At 40.8% G+C, this 21,303-nt stretch overlaps 1 protein-coding gene across 1 annotated transcript in view; it reads right to left on the reverse strand.

Moving 5' to 3' along the window:
- Nucleotides 1-3,765: 3,765 nt before the first annotated feature.
- Nucleotides 3,766-21,303, reverse strand: part of PPP1CC (protein phosphatase 1 catalytic subunit gamma) — a 29,869-nt gene continuing 12,331 nt past the window's right edge. The window contains exons 2-7 of the mRNA XM_050924393.1: nt 14,052-14,183; nt 12,509-12,739; nt 7,812-7,916; nt 5,885-6,108; nt 5,450-5,584; nt 3,766-4,973 (exon numbers count right to left, since the gene is read on the reverse strand). Of these exons, the coding sequence (XP_050780350.1) occupies nt 4,884-4,973; nt 5,450-5,584; nt 5,885-6,108; nt 7,812-7,916; nt 12,509-12,739; nt 14,052-14,183 (917 nt within the window). The 3' untranslated portion in view covers nt 3,766-4,883. The remainder of the gene's footprint in view (nt 4,974-5,449; nt 5,585-5,884; nt 6,109-7,811; nt 7,917-12,508; nt 12,740-14,051; nt 14,184-21,303) is intronic.

The raw sequence follows: 21,303 nt of genomic DNA on the forward strand, positions 1-21,303 counted from the left end.
TTCTATTTACAGCTCTGCCACAGGCCTTGCGCAAGTCATGTCACCTCTCTGTGCCTCAGTTTCTCCATCTGTAAAATGAGGATAATGATATTGACCTTCTTTGTAAAGCATCTTGAGCTATTGCTGAAAAGCTCTGTATAAGAGCAAGGAATTATTATATTATGCTTAGAAATGGAGAAAAAGCCCAGCTCTTAGTTAACTAAGTAACTTCTACAAAATTTCCAGAAAGAAGAAGTAGCACTTCGATACAAATTTCTAATATAAAAACTGTCATAAAATTGATTCAGTTCTGATCTCCTGCTACTAACGAAAGCAAAGACTGTCACCTCATCTGTAAAATGCAGGTAATGTTGCAGAACTTCTTTATAAAGTGCTTTGAGCTATAAAGACAAAAAGTGCTATGACAGAGCTTGGTATTATTATGCTAGTGCTTCTTTCGGACCTATTTCAAAACAGTACAGTTTTAGAAAGTACACAAGTGAAATCAAATGCAGGTATCTCATCTAACTTCCCTATTTTGCTACTTCAAAACTACTTAAAACTGCTTAGGAGTCAAGTAGAAACACACTTGTTCAGGGGTCTGGTGACTGCCTCTTCACCAGAGGAAGTGAAGACAGTGCAGTTTTTAATCAGGAATTGACAGCACAAACCTGCAAGCTACTCTTAACTGTCATTAACAAGATACAAGGGGAAGCTTTTCCCATGCCCAGAAAATACAGTCAGCCTAGACACTAAACATGAGCCAAGTGACCAGTTCCAGGCAGATGATGTTACAGAACAGTTCATAGTAGGAAAAACGTAATTTCCAGGAGATACAGGAAGTTACTGTTTGGGGACTGGAGTTTCCAGTAGTTATAGTTCCCTAATTCATACCAAGGTAGCACCATTGCCTTAGGCCCCTGCAGTATCAGAGAAAACTATGAAATATGTCCAGATGATCCTAGCAGTCAATTCATGCTCCAGAAGGAGACAAGCAACCGCCAACATCTACGTCTGACCTGGGGGGAAAATTTCTTCCAGAATCAAAATCTGGCAGTCAGTTTAAGACAGAGACTATTTAGGAGCTGTCACAGATTTGCAGTCAGTGCTATGCCCCCGTCTTTGAACAGTTGCCTAGGAGTACCCCTTGGGGTGTGTGTGTGTGTGGGGGAAGGTTGGTCACACTCTGAGCAAGACTCATCAGGCAAGCATCTACATAAAAGGATAAGATTGTTGTACCCACCTCAGGGCAAGGCCCACCACATCTTTATCTGTGGAGAATGTGTTTCTTTCAAGGAACGTAACACACATCCTGGATACATGTTGCCAATTATGCCTAAAAAATAAAAATCTTTCAAGACTGCTGCAGGTAACCAGCTGAAGCCTAGGTTTTGATTATAGGGATTGTCAATGCAGAATTGCCAGTGTTGTAAGGGTACTGAGGGCAATGCAGGCAATCCTGTTCTCCCCATGGGTCATGAAGGAAAGGTGATGGGGAGGACCTCATGGCCTGAAACGACATGCAGGACTAGCCCACGCCCCTGCACATACAAGCTGTAGGAAAGTACATCTAATTTTAAAAACTCTCTAGTGATGGTGATGACTCCACCTCTGCTGTAAAATATTGCATTGTTTAATTATCCTCACTGCTAGGACATGGTCTTATTTCAAGGCTAACTTCAACTCCCAGCCAGTGGGCCTGGTTATGTCTGTCAACACACGTGAAGAGCTCCCCCCATTACGTATCTTGCATGTGTCAGTACCTACAGTACTTAAGGCACCTCTTAACCTTCTCTTTGGTAAACTGCATAAATTGAGCTCCTTAAGCCTCACATCCTAAGACTCGTTTTCCAGGTCTTGGATAACATTTGTTATCCTCCTTTGAACTTTTTCCACATTCTTGCAGTCTTCATGTAGCAGTCTTACAAGTGCTGTCACAGGCCTTCAAGACGTCCATGTATATATCAACGTAACTGCCTTTATCAGAGTTGTAATTTTGTCCAAAGAGACAAAATGGATTTATTTTCTACTCCCCTATTTGATGTAAGTAGAAAATAAGTTGTAAATATTACAAGGTTAAAACACATATGGTATGATATCCCTCCATTCTGACTTACATTAAGCCAGGGCTACATGACTCAACTCCACTGGAGGAAATATCAGGCAAATGGTTCCCATCTGTGATGTAGTAAGGCTGTGTCTGATAGGAGCAAGAAGCCTCCATTCCTGGTTCCCATATGCTCTAGTAAGAGACAAGCTCAAGTCTGAGTAATACTCAACAGGGACATGCAATATTTAAGACTATATTTTAACTGTATTAGCTAGTTAGTGCTCACCATAATACTCCAGTATTTGCACTGTAACCCATTAGACGGGCATAACAGGGAGAAGAGGTGCCTCAGCAGAGGCAGAGACGTACCATGATGGGCATGGCATAAGAACCGTGCCTTGCTGCAAGTTCTTATACAAAATTGATCAGGGAAAAAAAAAACCCCATCACTACTGCTTCTTTATTCCCCTTCATATGGGGACAGTATCTGGTACTAAAGGGATTTTTAACCTATCTGTAAGGCAGAGCAAGAGCCAATGGCTAGAAGTTAGAACCAAATTAAATTTAACATTTTTTGCCTTATTGCGAACAGCTAGGGTGATTAGCTATTGGAACAAGCCACCAAGGAAGTGATGGATTCTCAATCTATTGGAGTCTTCAAATCAAGATTAGAGGATTTTCTCAAAGATTGCTTTGCTCAAATGCAAGTTATTAGGTTCATGGACCCTTTCAGTCCTATCTGCTGAGCCCAATCCCCTGCTATCACAGCCAACCCCACTCATAATCCCTTTCAGATTGGAGTAACAATGAAGTTCTTCAGTCTCACTCTTGTATAACACAGGCTAACGATCTAATGGTGCCTTCTGTCCTTAACATCTATGAATCTAACATTCACAGTGATTGAGACTTGTTCTGTAATTACACAACCAGATAACCATAGACTTATATAGGAGCTAAGAGTTCTTCCTGACAAAGCTGTTTGAAAGAAGGCTGGTGGTACTGGATAAACTAGTTTATTCTATTTTTAAAATCCTACTCTGCAAGGTCTTTCAGAAAAAATGTGTGGTGTATTTTCCCCATTAGCATTCTTCTCTGGGAACTTCATCGCCAGGAATTTACTATCATTTAAAGCTTTGGGCTTTAGCTATAAATCTCCACTCCCTCTCAGATTATACTGCTACTAAATGGAAATACACTGTACTAGTAAAGCCTACTGAAGATATGAGGCCAAGTTTTGGGTTGCAAAGGTGAAACTGGGGGCAAAGTATCAAAGTTTGAGGGGAAAGCAAAATAGCACAGTTCAAGGCTGCAGGAAGATCTTACAGCACATTCTTTCCCCATTCCAGTGGAAGGCGAACAAAACTAAGAATTGTGTTGCAGCTATCCTGATCTATGGAAGACATTAAAAATGTTTAAGATGCCTGTATTTTCAGTGACAAATTTAGAACTTAAGATTTACTTTTATACTATACTGGATCTACAGGAGTATGTCTAGCAAGTTAGTCTGACAGCACAACTCTCCCATCTCACTTTTAATTGGGAGGCCCTCAAGTTTTACATGTAAGCATGATGGCTCTATATCAAGACCTTCCCTTTAGAAACATACCACAGGTGTGTGAAGTTCAGACATAATTCCAAGTAGAGTTTGTGGGTTTCCAGATCAATTTATTGATCTAATTTAGCCAAATCTTCTGATAACGCTGGTGTATTGTGCTGATAAATAGACACTGAGAAGATTTAACAATTTCTTCATTTAATAAGTGAATTATTTTCACTACATGGTATTGTACACTGTCATCTGTTCAAAAAAAGATTAACAGTTTTGTTTTTAAAAACGAGACACATAGATTTGTATAAACTGGTGAACAGAAATAATTCCTGTGCTTGGCTGGTTAGCAAGTTTTCTACGCTTCTTTGCAGAAGCAAGTCTTTAGGTCAGAAATGGACAAATTCTCAGGCAGATCTAGAACCATTTCCACACATTACTGCTTTCTGGAACTGGCTGCCCCAGGACAGCTGCAACTGTAAGAAGGTTCACTCAGTAGAATATATTGAAATTGTACAAAACGTCTTTACCTTTACCATTAATAGCACAAACAGCACAGCATTACAGCTTGCTATTGAAAGTCAAAACTTCCTTTTATCTCCAAGAGAAAGGCATGAATGTAAAGTCCTGCCAATTCATCTTGATGTGTTGTGTAGACACAGCTTTTTAAACAGAAACTTTGGCTTCAGGAAAGAGACACAAACATTTAAAATAATGGCTTTAATTTTCATTTAAAGCATATGGGAGGGGAAGTGTGCTTTAATTAAATATACATCATACCAGTGATGCTGGTCAGGTTGAGGGTTATTTCTTATGTTGACAGCAATAAAACTAAATGTGTACATGACAAGACATTAAAAGAAAAACAATCCCTTTAAAACAAATTTTTAAAGTAAAAAAAGTTCACAGTGGTTTGTATAAACAGTATGTAACTTCAGACAGTAACAAATTTCTAATCTCACAGCACACTAGTGCCCTCTTTAGTTCCTAAAGAAGAAAACAAGCATTTACACTACTCATTGTACAGATTCAAAAAAGTCAGTTGTACAATTACCCATAATGACAGGATAAGATGCTGTGGAGTGTACAGCTGTAACACCGACATAAGGGAAGTTTTAAAAACTCTTCTTGGGAAGGGAGAAAAGTCTTTCATTTGCTGTTACAACCAGCAAATGCCATTCATTAAATCAAAATGAAAAACCACAAACACGTTATCTATTTTGAGCAAGCCGAACAGTACACATTACAGTTTTAAAAATGGAGGTTATATACTATAATACAAGTCCCAACTTGGCAGTACCAAATTTACTATTTCTTTGCTTGTTTTGTGATCATACCCCTTGGTGGCGTTACAGGTCTGCTAGCATTAGGCTTCTTTTTCTCTGCAGGTTTCAAAATCTGAAAAGACAATTCAGCCATTTACTATGGTGCTTTAGCCAGCAAATAACTAACCAATCTGCTAATTTGTTTTTAAAAACATCATACATGATGAGTAAAGTCAGCCAGCAGCTTTGCATGCTCAATGCTAGGAGTAGCGTGCTCCCTGCCCACCTAACAGTTATGCTAGTACTAGACCAGACAATCTAGAATCACGTGACAGTAAGAGTCAGGAAACAGATGAGACTTCAGTTGGAAAATCTAATTCAAGGTGAGAAGTGTGCTCTACCTTATGCCAATGTGGACAGAACCTAAATCCTTTCTGAGAAGAGAAAGGGTGACTCAACTGAATGTAGCCTTTCCAGTCACCTCTCACTTTTGTAAAAAATCTATTTGCAGTGAGAACTATTTCTATAATAGTGGGGTTTTTTGTGTTTTTTTTTTTTTTTAAATAAAAAAGCAAATTCGTTAAAGGGCAAAATCTTAAGATACTGTACCTGAAAAGAGCACATTAGAGTTTCATCCACACTCATCATGGCACCAGCATTGTCAAATTCTCCACAGTAATTTGGAGCAGAAAACAGAGTTACCAATTGCCTTTTTGCAAAGAACTCATACCCATCTTCAACCACCTTTAATAGAAAATGAGCTCTATTAGAGTAGAATAATTATTTCTCAGATGACATGCATTTAAGTTAGCCCACATAAAGCTGCAAGATGGTATGATTGTCTAGCACAGACAACTGTGGAAGAGCCATTTAAGCGTAGACAACAGAAGTTTTAAACCAAGTAGATCAAAACAGAATTAGGAATGATACAGGGCCCACTCCTGGGGTGTGATCTATTAGCAATGAAATTATGGGACTCTGCTGAGGCACTAGGATCCCACTGGGAGAACAAGGCCATGGATTGTACTTGTAAAATTAAAATACCTGATGAGCTCTACATATAAGATCCAAATCATGTTTATGGAGAAACTTTGCAACCACTTCAGCACCAAATGTGAAGGACACTCCTCTGTCATTTTCACCCCATCCTAAGACGTCTTTGTCAGGATCAGACCATAATAGATCACAAAGAAGACCCTGATCTGGTACATCAGTGGGGCGCATAATTCGCCGAATCTGTTCCATTGACTGAAGGTCTGGCGACAGGCCTGTTAGGAGTTTTAAGATGTATAAATGGTTAGTGTTGTACTCAAAGTATGTTCCACACATTAATAATAACATTTTGACTCACCTATTAAGATACAAAAAGCCTTAAAGTCCATCCTGTTGATTTACTGGTGGCGATTAGTATCTATAAAGTTTTATGGTGACTCTTGATTTTTATCCAATTTTAAAATCTTTCTGTAACAGGGTGCTTTGTCACCATCAAGAAACAGTGGGGTGCAGGGCCAACCAACCCTATTCCATGACATGGCCTCATTAAGGAAAAAAATTCAAAGGAGTGGCATGCAAGCCAGCAAATGACCAAGTGTTATACAGGTAACTAACTCTTGAACACGACAAAGCCCAACTGTTGGGGGGCAGGGAAACAAGAGAAGAAGAGGTTGAAAAGCCTGGTGAGGAGAAGCCTGACTATTGAAATACAGCACAACCCAACAAGGAAGGCTAAAACTTCTTAACTATGGGGAAGGAACTGAGTGGCCTATAAGCATGAACTGGAAGTCTCAAGCTGGACAGGTTGGGTCTGAAGGGCTAAGAGATACACTATTGTATAACAACTTAATAAATTAGACTCCAAGGAGGGGGACATTACTTTATGTATCCCAGGCTTTAAATGAATTATTGGGAAAAAAATCAGGAAGGGAACTGAGTGTAGGGTACTCTGAAGGGCCACACCATGCCACAAAGAGGTTTAAGTGACATGTTTTCACAGCTTTATGATTTAGCAGAAACAGTGGCCTATTGTGCATGTTCACATATTTAAGTATAAGGATGAGAAAGGTCACTTCCACATTTTACAGAACAAAACTTCATTCTCACTGCTTAATATTTGTGAATGCCTACAAAGTGTGCATTTAAGACACAAACTGAAAGATATTTAAATAGTAGAACGAATACTGTACTTGTCAGATTGTTCACGCATAGTAACATGAAATACTAAGATGGGGAGATATACTAAGTTACTGTAACACTAAGTAATAGTCATACTATTTTTCACTGTAGTGTCAAGGTAAGCTATAATTGCTGCAAATTATAGACAGATACCAAGAGTTGCAATAGGCCACATGTCACTGCTGAAATACTTGGGGCTGTTTTACACATTAGACCCATTCAGTTATTGAAGTGGTATAAACAGCTGTAAAAAAAACCTAGCCTAAGTACACTTCAAAAAGGGTAAGACTGACTTTTAGGTGTCGACTAACCCCTTGGCATGTCCTGGGGGTCCCCTCAATGACCAGGAATTTATTGTCCTTTGTAGAATCTATATAGGACTCTGAGTCCATCTATTTGGCAAATTACATAGATTCTCTATTTGAAAGGAGAGGTGAGTACAGATGAACTTCTATAGAACAGGAAAAGCAGACCGCCATATATCCCCTATGGTACTAAACTACTTGCTCAATTAAGTATTTCAGTGCCTAAAAATAAGCGCTCTGGAACTTGCTGCATGACAACCTATTTAGGGTTGATTTACTTAACTTACCCTTCAATATCCAGCTCAGTCCATGAATTGAGCCTCCCATATTCCCCCCGGGAGAACAGGTGTTCCAGAATTTCAGCAACGAGGATTAAACCAACAGGGAGTCATTTTCCAACTATGCAAAATGCATAAACACAAACATGGAACTAGCACACCTAGAGGTAAGGGATTAGCAATCACTTGAGTAACCACTACAGAAGCACTACATACCTCCATGACAGCAGAATATTTTCTCATCCACAATGGCTGCAATTGGTAAACAGTTGAAACAGTCTGTAAATGTTTTCCACAGCTTAATATTATATCTTCTTTTACCTACAAAAGTTTTAGGGGGAAAAAACCCAATTAATATGGTCTCCGAATGAGAACTAGAAAGGATCCAACAACAACATTACAATACTACTATTGCTGTCTTAACTTTGCCACGATGTAGAAATGAAGCCCACACACACACACACTTAGCTCCTCTTAGACACAATGCATTTCACTGCTGATGAAAAAAGGTTTTAAGGGGTCTCAGACTGTAGCGAATTCAGAAAAGCCAAGTGGCTCTTAAAGGTTTCTTTTGGAACAGTAGGAGTTTCCATGTGTAGAACGAGACTGACCTTTTACAGATTAGAGTCAGATTCTCTGGCTTGTTCCACTTCCATTGCATTGCTCATACCTTCTTAAACAGGCACAGGGCCAGTTCAACCAACTCCTACTCTCCACCCCCATGCAGCCCCAGTATAGAGGCATTTTGGGAGTATGCTGCACTCTGGAAATATATAACTGAAAGACTGTCCCTTGGAAACCATTGTTGACTAGTGTTCAGAGCAGCCTTGAGACTACTCTAAACTTAGCAGGTCAGGGACTGTACCTGACCAAAACAACCACCAAGAGAATCAGAGAGTTGCAACTGTCTCCATAACACCCCTCTACTCTACTGTACCCAGTTGAAGCTAAGCTTAGTAGAAAACCTGGACCTAAAATTTAAGCACATAAACAACAAAAAGTTGTGTTTATACAAGTTATCCTAAGCAGCACCATAGAGGTGCATGCTGTTTTATATAAAAACAGCAAAGACTAATCTATGCTGTCCAAAGTGAGTATGTAGAAGATTTAAAAGTCTCATTGATTCATCCAGAACATTCTTTGGATGAATTAAAGTTGGAAGAGACCCTCACTCTCATATGAAGTCTATTGTATTTTGCATTAAAAGTATCACGTAAGCAACTAGCAAAGCAAATGAGCCACAACACAAACAAATTTAGGGCAAGATAACATGTTCTCCCCATATTTTCATTCAACCCTTTAAAAAAGTGAAGTTATCCAGCCTGTTAGGTTTTTGTATTTTTTTTTAAGTACACCCCAGAAGCCTTTTAAATGTAACTTTAAGTACATTAAAGTTATGATTAACCGAGCACTTGTTTAGAGACATTCTTAGCACAGACCAAATATATTCAGAATTTATTTTGCTTGCTGACCCCCTAAAGTTGGGCAACTTGTGTATGGAATTATGTTAATATTTACATTGTATACTTACATAGTCTTTGTCCTAAGAGCCTAATTAATACAAGAATCAACACTTTCTCCCAGTGGCAAGTGATAACAGTATACAGCAACACTGTATGTGGTTCAGAGTTTACCAAAAGCTACCCTCAACACCATGGTGAGATACTGGGTCCACACCAACTCTCAGGGAGAAAGGCCGCCTATTGAATTAGCAATCTAATTTCATGGGGCACGTGGATTTTTTATCCATACACTTACTGTCTAAACTGCTCAGCATGCAATATCAAATCAGATCACAGCACAAGATAATATAGGACAAAGTACTCCCGTCATACTAATATTTTGGTATATAAACCTAAATTATCTTTTTCGGAGTTCAGAGGACACCAGTAAGCCTCAATTGTATCAAAAGTAGGGGGTTCTTTTAATAATGAAGAATCTAAGTTATGAAGCCAGCTCTATGAAGCGGGGCGAAACAAAAAAAAAACCTCATTTCTGCACAATTTGTATCCTTACTCTCCTCATAGTATAAAAAGGACTAAGGGATTTTAAAACTTAGAGATAATGGTTCTCCAAGCAAAGTGTATATTTTGAAATAGCATATCACTTTAAAAATAAAATGTGTATATTGTGGACAGCACAGATTTAAAAAATTGTCTTTATGCGTGCTTTTAGTCCACACACAGCCAACAGTTAAGGTCACAAGGCACAACAACTAGGAAAGCTGCACTCATTTAATCAATTCCATTTGAAAGGTTGTGTAATTACTGATTATGTTCTACTTGAAAAATATTAAAGCAACAAGCACATCACCGTTTCTATCCTGCTTTCACGTAGTTTCCATGAACATTCTTTTTAAGAGTATTGTTGCTGGTTGCCAAATTTACCACCAAGATCAAACTTGCCAGTTTGTTAGATCTGAACAAGACATGAAAGATTCTACATTCCATTGCCAATCTATGAATATTTAAATCTTAAGAGTTTTCTTTTAATAAGCCAGTAGTGAAGTGGAATCAAAACCTTTCCAATCAGATTTCCCATAAACACTTGTCAGCAAGATTATTTTTACCAGGAGACAAGAATGACAGTTACAATTTTAGTTTAGAAGTAAAACTGCAAGCCAAAGACAAGTCAATTTTAGTATTTATTGTTCCATTAGGATGCACAAACATAGCTTCAATTCTCCCCCTGCCTCCAAAATATATACAATATTTGAAATGTATGAGATCCTTAATGTCTTCCAAAGATCACAACAAGGTCTTCCAACAAAGGGAAGAGACGAAACATGGCAATCCTGTAATCTGAGCTGCCTCTCTGTCTCCTCTAAAGAGAGGGGCAGCAGAGGGTGGATAAAATCTGATGACTTTTAAAAAGTGGACTTATTTGAATTAAATACAAGTTCATTTAAAAAAATTACCTTTGAATTTAATAATCTATTAAAATTAAATACAAAAAATATTAAGTATTTGCTGCCAAGTTTTAAAGAAAGTCAGACCACTAAAGTGGTGGAAGTCACTGACTAAGCAACTGGAACCAGATACCCCTGAAGTGCTAAACCAGCTTTTAGACAGCAGTAGCCACTTCTACAGGTGCAGAAAGATTTTCCCCTTCATTTCAGTTTATTCTGTTAATTGAGTTTTATGACTAGTTCATTTGAAGTTAAGAAACCAACTGGAAGTTGAAAAAGCTGGGAAGCTTGTTTTTGTCTTCTAATCTATGAAAAAAATAGGTGCGAGGATGAGATCTACTAGGCTGAATCTCAAAAAACATAGGATAGGATTGGACCCAGTATGTTTTAGCTCCACTACAATCCACAAAACTCCTGCTGAACCCTGTAGATGCCTACATTCATTTGACTCCTATGTTTCTGCTGTAAGAGTTCCCTAGGAGCTTACTGTTTCTGTCTCTGGGAATGCCCACTACTGCCTCGTTCTAGGTGTCGAGTCCTAGTGCCTGCCAAATTCCCAAAGCGATTCCTGAACCAGGTAAAGACAGGTATTTGGCCACCTAAATCATGTATACGGCCCAATCTGGTAGGCATGCTCAGAGGCTGTTTACAGGATTGGGACTCGTTCAAAATCCAGATGGAGGAAAAAATCCAGCCAACGGAGGTGGCACCTAACTTGTAGGTTTTAGCTAAATAGTTAGTGCACTTGCCTGGGTTGTGGAAAACCCAGATTCAATTCCCCCATTCTCTGCCAGGAGATAGAGGATTTGAACAGGGGTCTCCCACCTCTCAGGAGAATTCTTTAACTAGTGAGTTATGAGATATTCTGATGTGGGGCTCCCTCAGTCATTCTATTCCACTGTAGATAAACAACAAAAGTGTCTCCGGAGCATGGCGGGGGGAGAATTGAACCTGGGTTTCCCTCATCCCAGGCTAGTACTCTGGGCTAAAAGTTGTTAGGTGGGCAGCACCATCACCATGTATGTTAAGTTATATCATTGCTTAAATACATTTTTATAGATATAACGTACCCTACTGGTTCATGAAAGGAAGCATCAAATTTAGTGTAAAGGCTATGTTTAGTTACAAATGGTTACCAAAGAAAACCCAACCTTTTTAGTTATTTTCCCAAAGGAAGTACAAATCCATATCATGCTGTATCACTATTCAGGTCCTCCTGAATAACGGAAATAAGGATCAGCTATTTCTAATATAAACAGTTTTGTAAAAAGTCAAATCTTGTATTTATTATATGGTAAGCAGGGCATAAGACAGGGGTCCCCAAGGCGGTGCCCATGAGAGCCATGGTGCCCACGGGGGCATCTAAATGTGCCCACATCCTGCCCGGTGGTTGAGCATCCACCAAAATGCCAACCAATTTCAGTGGCAACGCCTCTCGATGACGCCGCTTGCTGCTGACAAGTGGCATCATCAAGAGGCGTCGCTACCAAAATACCGCAGAAATTTGGCTGCATTTCGGCGGATGCTCGACCACTGCCACGGTCCTTTGTCTGGCGCTCACCAGACGAAAAGGTTGGGGACCACCGGTATAAGATAAAGGACCATTTATTCACTAAAGGATTTACAATGTAATTACACACAAGTTTTATACTTCAGAGAAAAGGTAAATATTTTTGTGCTGCAATTTAGAATTTCTATCTAATACAAGATTAGATAGGCTTACAATTTGAACTTTAACAGTGTACAGCACTGAGAGCTGTGATCAAATAGGAATAAAATTATACCAGTCATTCTACACAGTATTTTCTATTTTGCTGATAAGACCATAATTAGATCATTGAGGGTACAAATTTCCAAGAGGCCACCTGAGCTATGCAAGAGAGAAGCTGTAAGTTAGTACACAGTTCAAATAAAACCAGACTGGGAGAGAATTTTTGTAACCTAGCATAATTAAGTGCATAACAACCCTCCTTCTTCCATCCACCAAAAAATAAATGTTACTTACATTCATCATAAAATCCATAAATTCTATTAATGCTGGCACATTCATGGTTCCCTCTAAGAAGGAAAAAATTCTCAGGATATTTGATTTTGTAGGCCAATAAGAGACAAATTGTTTCTAAAGACTGTTTTCCTCTATCAACATAGTCACCAAGAAATAGATAGTTGCTTTCTGGTGGAAAACCTCCATATTCAAAGAGTCGAAGTAAGTCATAGTATTGTCCATGGATGTCACCTTAAAAACAAAAGCATTCATAAGCCATGGTACATAAGCAAGACCTTCACTACAATCACTGATTGACTTGCTAGCCAAATAAAACCTGAGAAAAAGCTACATCTATTCCTGATATCTCATGTAAAGCTACATGCTGCCCACCATAGATGTCTGAAGAATCAAATGGTCTCGTCTATTAGTATGAAAATTATGCACATTCAGCAGTATACAGAGTGGCTGAAGTTACGTAACCCAGCAAGTTGTGCTGAATGACCAATGAACTGCTATTTAAGAATATCCATATATATTTTTTAATACCTCAACCCAAAAGTTAAAGCTCTTTGTGCCCAATCCTATAGTCTTTACTCAGGTAAACTCCCATTCGACTCCACTGTGAGTTTTGCCTGAGAAGAGATTCTATGATCAAGACCCTTTATTTTGGTCTTAATGTCTCCCGATGGCATCCATCTGCAGCTTTTCATTTCAGAATGCTGCATATGTAAGTATTAAAAGATTCCCTCCTAGATATAAATCTTAACACATCCATAAATGGCACTCAAGAACGTAACAAGATTTTTCAAATCCTAGCTGCAAAGTTGGCTTGGAAGTGAATGCTACTTTCACTTCTGGTCTAGAATTTTTTCTTAAAACAGAGCATGCTCAACAATCAAAGACTATTAGATTTTAAATCAGATGTGCAGTTATAAGAGATAATGGACAAATTACTCTAAATTGAGGTAATCTTCAGTCTTAGAAAAGGATTTAATAAGAACAACCTAATTCAAGAGCTGTAGTTACATATTCTTACTGGAGTGGTTTCTATTTTGCCTTTCATCACAATATAAATTACTTAGTTAGGCTCGGAATCTATGCCCCATATACCTTGCCTAGAACTATTATGGGTCTCTGTTCTACCCCTAGATTCAATCAGGGCGCTGCTGAGGGCAGGGCTTTCTTCACACAAGGTCTTCTGTTCTGGGACTCCCCCAGACCCTCAACCCAGAAGTAGCCCATCCTTTTTTGGTAGTCTAGTTTCAGCAAGCTTATCTTTGTCATTGGGGTTTCTGCTCCTCATCCCCCACTTTTTTACTTCTGTATTTGCTACCCTCTTCATTACTATTCTTTATATTAACCAGATATTGGTTTGTTCATGCCCTTGTGCTATAGCCTTTTGTTCAGATCGGCTGATTACAATGTTTTATATTAGTTCTACTGTATTTAGATTTAAGACACCTATCGACAGGTAGGTAATAAATAAAATATTGCAAGTTAATGCCTGTTCACTGAAAGCCAAGTGTCAGCTGACCAATACACAGTAAGTCACAATACTTACCACATATTTTAAGTGGGGCTTCAAGTTCTAGTAGAATAGGCTGACTGAGAAAGATTTCTCTGGATTTCAAGCACAGTCCTCTAATTTCATTCTCTTGAAGTTGGACGTTTTTACCTGGTTTTGAACCCCTCACTGTGGGACGAAGTTAAAAACTGGTTAAATGAATCAAATGACTTGCTAAGTGCCAACCTACTCCTAACCTCCAAGGCTGCAGTGCTGCTCAAGTTAAGTCTGTTCCCACTGAGGAGGGAGCCATCCAGGCCAAATCAGAGTGGCATTGTGACTAGGTTTATGGGACTGCAGCACCACTCTCTCAGATTTGGCCCAACTAGCCTTGTCATTATGACAGAGGTGGCTGGCCAAACCTGAGCAGCACTGTGACCCTGTGCAGCACGGCACAATGCCCAGAGCAGAGAGCCCAGCCCCGCGGGATTGAAGCCTTTGTAGTCGATGCTGCAGGGAGAGCTCTGCATCCCTCCAGTGCATTCCGCCCCCCCCCTCCATTTTACGCATTCTGGCAACAATTTTGATGATCACTTTGAAAAACCTTAGTTTCATTCTGAACAAGACTGATAGACTCAAGATTACAAAGAATTCAATTTAAATTTGAGAGGGAATCTACTCTACTCTTTTAGACAGCAGATTTTCTAGACTTCCCATTTGAGCTTCTTGGCTACACGATTGATAGCCCAGACAAACTCTTAAAATTGTCTCTGTAACACAAAAACCAACAAAGAATATAACATACCATTGTTTTTCCTAGCTTCCACCCTAACCCTTTTGGATTTGGGTTTCTCACTATATTATTTCTTACCACCTGCTCCACATATCCCATCCTCAGTTCTTGTCCTGCTTTTTCCCCCATCCTCCACCCCTTCTGTTAAAAGCTTCCAGTAATCGACAATATTCTCATCCCTTGAATCCCAACATTTCTGCACTACCCCAACTGGCTCCCTCCCCAGTCTGTCAATAATATTTCAGTTATTGAAGGGTGCTGAGTTAAAAAGAAAAGGTGTCCCCAACCTTTGCTAATTTAACAACAGTAAGAACCTCAACTCAGTCCAATTCTGTTCTGAATAACTATGCCACCAGTTCAGCTTTCCCTTCAGTTTTACTGCCTCCCAGTGCACTTTGAAAATAAACATTAAAATAACACTATGATAGTAAGATAGCTCCTGCTAAGGATATGCCCTGTGCAATAACAGCAGAGTGGAGACATTATTTGTTTCCTCCTTGCCCTGTTAAATAGAAAAAAAGGATGTGTTGCTGTAAATATCCCTCTTAGGCAAAGTGTTTTATCTCAACAGTTGACTCATTACAGGCCCATCCCTCCAGATCTCAAATGGCATTCCAGAGTATCCTGGGGATTTAAATACCTTAAGTCTAACAGGCCTTGGCTACACTCACACTTTACAGCGCTGCAACTGGGGTGTGAAAAAACACCCCCCTGGGCGCTGCAAGATACAGCGCTGTAAAGCGTCAGTGTAATCAGGGCAGCAGCGCTGGGAGCGCTGCTCCCAGCGCTGCACGCTACACCCGTAAGGGATGTGGTTTACATGCAGCGCTGGGAGAGCTCTCTCCCAGCGCTGCTGCTCTGACTACACTCACACTTCAAAGCGCTGCCGCGGCAGCGCTTTTAAATTCCAGATGTAGCCATACCCACAGTGGCAGTATCCAAGGCTGTGTCTTCGAAAGAGAAGTTTACCAAAAAAAAATCCTATCCACCATTCAAACCAGCTCCATAGTGTTGACAAAGCTCAGGTGGTTTCTAAATTTTTTAATCACTATTTTAGTCAGTAGGTTTAGCTAAAACATAAGCCACCATTAGAACTTGTCTACATTATTGCTTCCCTAGTTCAGCTGAACCAGTGAACACAGTTAGGATCAATCCCCAAACATAATCAAGGCAAAGAAGTCTAACCTTCATGGAGTAGTTTCTCAATGGGGACTAAACTTTTAAAGCCTAAATTTCAGTAAATTAAAAGCTACTATCAGGGGCTAGAATTGTATTAGAGGGAACTCAAAGAACTAACTTGTCCACTATAATTACAGCCCTGCACGGATACAAATTTATATCTGCGGACATAAATAAGTATCTGTGGAACCGCAGGGCTCTCCTGGGAACCGAAGCAGTGAAAGGAACAGAACGTGGGTTCACTGCTCCCAGAAGCCGGTGCCCCATGCCAGCAGCTCGTCCAGCATGGCTGTACCGGCCCCAGCCCTGCCTCCATCCCTTCCACACAGCTGTCTTGAGTGTCCTGTCCAGCGGCACGCGCACTGCACGAACATAAGAATGTGACCAGGGACAGTTGCCAGTGAGCCTGGTGCCTGCCCAACAGGCTGGGTTGGGGGCAGTACAGCCACACTGGAGGAGCTGACAGTGTGGGGCGCTGGCTCCATGTTCTGCTCCTTTTGCTGCCAAAGTTCCACAGATACCAATTTATAACCATGGATATAAAATTTGTATCTGTGCAGAGAGAGAGTTTGCATAGAAGAGGGTCTTCATCTGGGCTGCAGCATGGCCACAGAGAAGTGGGTTTTTAGCAATGGACATCAAAAGACTAAATTACAATCCTGAGGGCTTGGCTACACTGGCACTTTACAGCGCTGCAACTTTTGCGCTCAGGGGTGTGAAAAAACACCCCCCTGAGCGCTGCAAGATACAGCGCTGTAAAGCCTCAGTGTAATCAGTGCCGCAGCGCTGGGAGCGCGGCTCCCAGCGCTGCAAGCTACACCAGTAAGGGATGTGGTTTACATGCAGCGCTGGCGCTCTGACCACACTCACACTTCAAAGCGCTGCCACGGCAGCGCTTTGAAATTTCAAGTGTAGTCAGTTGTGAAGAAGGCTCTAGTAGTCTTCAAATGCTACTCTCCTGTGAGAGCATCCCTGATCACACACTAGATGTCAGTGATGTTTCTGAGCAATCAGAGAGGCACTTAGGAGTAATCTACCTCCATTACATAGAGAAGGAAGTAGCTAGGCACTCTGATAGTCTGCAGAAAAATGCATCAGCTGGCAAATCGCCCAAGTTGTATATAAGGCAATCCTTACAAGAGACTGAGTTGCTGTCCTATAGCATCTGAGTCTTTAGTCAACAAGTGGAGCCTGTTGATGTTTGTCTTCAACAATGCAACACTGAGTATTGTAGCAGAAATTGGAGCCTGAAGCAACTAGAGGACACACTTTGAGATGCAGTCCCCAACTGTATAATAGGACATTAAATATTACCTCATAGTCCAATATATTAAACAAAACATACTAGATCAGTGGTATCAACTACCCAGGCCACTTGATGCACCTGTGGCCCACATTCAGCTTATGCAGAGTGTAAAGTTCTTCTTTAAAAGTTTTTTGCCCTCAGTTGCAAGGAATCTTCCAAACATGAACCTAGTGAAAACTGATACAAATATTGTCTGAGACTGCAGACAGCCTGAGGCCATGGCTACACCGGCGCTTTACAGGGCTGCAACTTTCGCGCTCCGGGGTGTGAAAAAAAACACACCCCGAGCACTGCAAGATACAGCACTGTAAAGCCTCGGTGTAAACAGTGCCGCAGCGCTGGGAGCCCGGCTCCCAGCGCTGCAAGCTACACCCGTAGAGGATGCGGAGTACATGCAGCACTGGGAGAGCTCTCTCCCAGCGCTGGCACCATACTCGAAACTTCAAAGCGCTGCCGTGCAAGTGTAGCCATACCCTGAGATAGCGACTCAGATGTTAAACTCCTCTACTCCCTTTAACCTCACTGGAGTGTAAACTCTAAAGGCCAACAACGATATGAAGATCAACTCTCTCATTGCTGACTACTGTAGTGCAGGAAATGGAGAACTGATGGGAGATAAGAAGTTGCGGTAGGAAAGTAAATGCAGATGGAAGAACAAGAGAAACAAAATGCAGAAACAGTCGAGGGTCTAAAGATGAGCATATTTTACTACTGGGTGATACTTTCTCACAATAAAGGGACCACACCAACAATAGTTTCATTAATACACAGAAGTACATACCTATAATCTTTGTGCAAGCCTCCCAGTGACATTACTGGGCATTCTGCTGTGACTGAGGGGAGTATTCAGCCCTAGATTTATACCACAGACAACTATAGTTAAAAACTGAATTAAATCCTTTCCTCTGAATGAGCTTAACACTGTCCTGTTTCAGACCATGTACTTGTAGTATGATAGCAAACGTTCTATAACCATGGTTCAACTGAACTGCTCAAAGTAGCGGGTACACTTTTTGGCAAGAGTTAAGTGAAAAGTTCCTTCTGACTATTGAAGTAAGATTACATCTATCCTGCAGTCTACTTGTGCAAATTAGACATTGCCTGAACATTTAGTGAGAAGTTGTAAATCAGTTTCAAACACCTTAAACAGGTAGGATAAGATTAACAAGTAAAGAATAATGCATGCCAATCTGTATCCATATATATACACATTTTAAATAGAAGAGCAAATAAGCATCCAAGTATAACAAGGTTATTATTTCATCAGTGGTGACCTAGAGGCAAAGAAAAAAAATCTGCTTTGTTGAACCCCTTGTATTCACAGAGAACTTTTAAATTAATTTTTACTGAAGCTAAAATTGGAACTACTATCCAAGAACTAGAGTGTCATAACACAGAAAGTTTAATAAATAAATTTGACAGTGCTTAGGCTTTAGGTGTGATGTTTTCCAATTTGAAAATAAGTAGCACAAGTCAAGAATTTAAAAAAAGGTTTAGATTTTAGTCTAGTCAAGGTGCCTATATCAGAAAAGAATACCCATATTATAGCAGCCAGCAAGCATAATATGGATACTCACTTTTCTATATAGACACATACAGCCTGTTTAACTCTTAATGGACTAAAACATATCATTCTCTGACCCTAGCGCCCCCACCCGACTTGTAAATTTTATAGTGAAGTTCAGTTTCAGAACTTTAAAAAACTAAGTTGCCCAATTCCTTTCCGGAACACCTTTTAAAGTATGTTACTTGTGATTCTGCAGCCTTGCCTATCCTAGAAAAATTAGCATCTGTGTGACATCAACTGTCATACCAGGTACAGTCACAATGGTAGTAGCAATGACCTAACCACTAGTGTAGACAGAATTCCAGCATACAAGGCTTGCCTACACTTGTGGTTTAGTAGTATCAGTTGATGTCACAGGTACTAATTTTTCCTAGTGTAGACAAGGCTGCAGAATCACAAATAGAGTTTTTTGAAGTTCTGAAATTGAACAGGTGGTGGGGTCCCCAGAGCTCCCAGCCACGCCATAGTTGCCTAGTCCCTTCTCATTTTATCATTTTCAGTAAAAGTCTGGGACAGGTCATGGTCTTCCATGAAATTTTCTTTACACGGGATCCCCAGTATACATTGGGGTTGCGTTCTGAAAAGGATGACTGATACTGAAACGACAGATACCCGGGAATTTTTCCCCATAAGAAATAGTGGCCTGGGTCGCCTCTTCCTGCCCAGTTCCGCCCCCTCCTCCAAGCATGCTGCGTTCCCACTCTTCCCTCTCCTTCCCAGTGCCTCCTGAATGCTGGGCGAAGGGCCCAAAGAAAAGTCATGCAAGAGGTGAAGCAATGAATATGCAGATCAGGACTGATGTGAATCATAATACATTCCCCTACTGATGAGCCATGGGATACGTGAAACAATAGATAATGGGGATACGTATACCAGGGACCCGCTCGTGACTTTTACTAAAAATATTTGTGACAAAGTCTTAGCTTTCCCCATAATCAATGAGGACCCCATCCTGAAATAAAGTTTTCCTTAACCCTTTCTTCTGGCATTCAAACATCGCCCCCAACCTCTCAAAGCTCATCATCAGAAGCTAGCTCCCCACAGACCTAGACATCTGCTCAAATCAGCACCAGACCCTGCCAGAACAGATGCAAAAGCTGCAGACATATCTCCACTGCTACAATGATCAACAGCCCCCGTAACATAGCCTTCAAGATCCATGGGTTCTACACATGCCTATCACAACACATGGTTTACCTCATCCAGTGCACTAAATGTCCCAACAACTATGTGGGTGAAACCAGACAATCACTACATCTTGAATGAACTCACAGGAAAATGATAAAAGACAAAAACACCACATCACCGGAGGGTGAAAGACATCACTCTGTATCTGACTTATCAGTCCTCATCCTCAAAAGGAAACCCAGACAACATTTTCAAAAGATGAGATTGGTAGCTTAAATTCATAACTTTGCTGGAAACTAAAAAATATGGACCAAATAGACACACTGGATGTATGGCTTATTTTACAACAATCTATAACACACACACTGCCCACCCTAGCTGCCTTGCCCACCTTCCTTTCTCCCTCATGGGCAGTACTAACAGGCCACTTCACCTGGAATTGCCCTTTGAAATGCGTTAGCTACTTTGATAAACAACTGATTCACTCTGGTGTTTAGCTGTGACACTGAGGGCTTGTCTACACTAGCAATTTACAGTGCAGCAAGTTTCAGCACTATAAAGTGCCAGCGTAGACAGTGCTCCCAGCACTGGTAGCTATGCCCTCATGTAGGTTTTTAAAAGAGCGTCGCACCCACACAAGCCACATTAGAGCGCTGCCACAGCAGCGCTTTAGCATTACCAGTGTAGACTAGGCCTGAGCATGTTTTCCAGACCTGAAGAAGAGCTCTATCACTCCCTGAGGAATTCTGTGCTACTCCATATGCACATAATTAAAGAGGTGTACCTATTTTTATTTTTGTGTGTAGAAAAAAGCTTCTGCTGAAATTTTGCTACAGTTCTCCCTTTTTCCCACCAGAGGGCAAAGCAGCGATAGAACCACGCAGCTGCTCCCAGCCAGCAAGGGAAGAGAAAGAGCCTGTAGTGCCTTCTTCACAGCACCTGTCAGGCTAGGTTAGGAGACATGAGCTATGGGGTGCTGGTCACAGAGGGGCTCATAAGGGATAGTGAGTGAGAACAGACTGGGGCAGAGGCTGAATGGGAGTGGAGGCACAGGGCTGCAGGGGGGTGCAGAGCTACATAAGAACAGAGGAGTAGCTGGGAGGGGAACAGAGTCACATGGGGATGGAAAAGGGGGATGGATGTCTGAGTGGGAGCAAAGGAACATATCTGGGCAGGTGGTGCAAAGACACATGGGGGGTGCAGGAATACATGGGAACAGGGGCAGATGTGCCTGACTGAATAGGAGAGGCTAGGGGTCAGCCAGGGTCTGCATGGGGGAAGCTTCCTAACAATCCCTTCCCACCCCCACAAAAAAATGTTCCGTACTTTTCCCACC

This window comes from Gopherus flavomarginatus, chromosome 15 (genome assembly GCF_025201925.1).
Source record: "Gopherus flavomarginatus isolate rGopFla2 chromosome 15, rGopFla2.mat.asm, whole genome shotgun sequence".
Taxonomy (NCBI): Eukaryota; Metazoa; Chordata; order Testudines; family Testudinidae; genus Gopherus; species Gopherus flavomarginatus.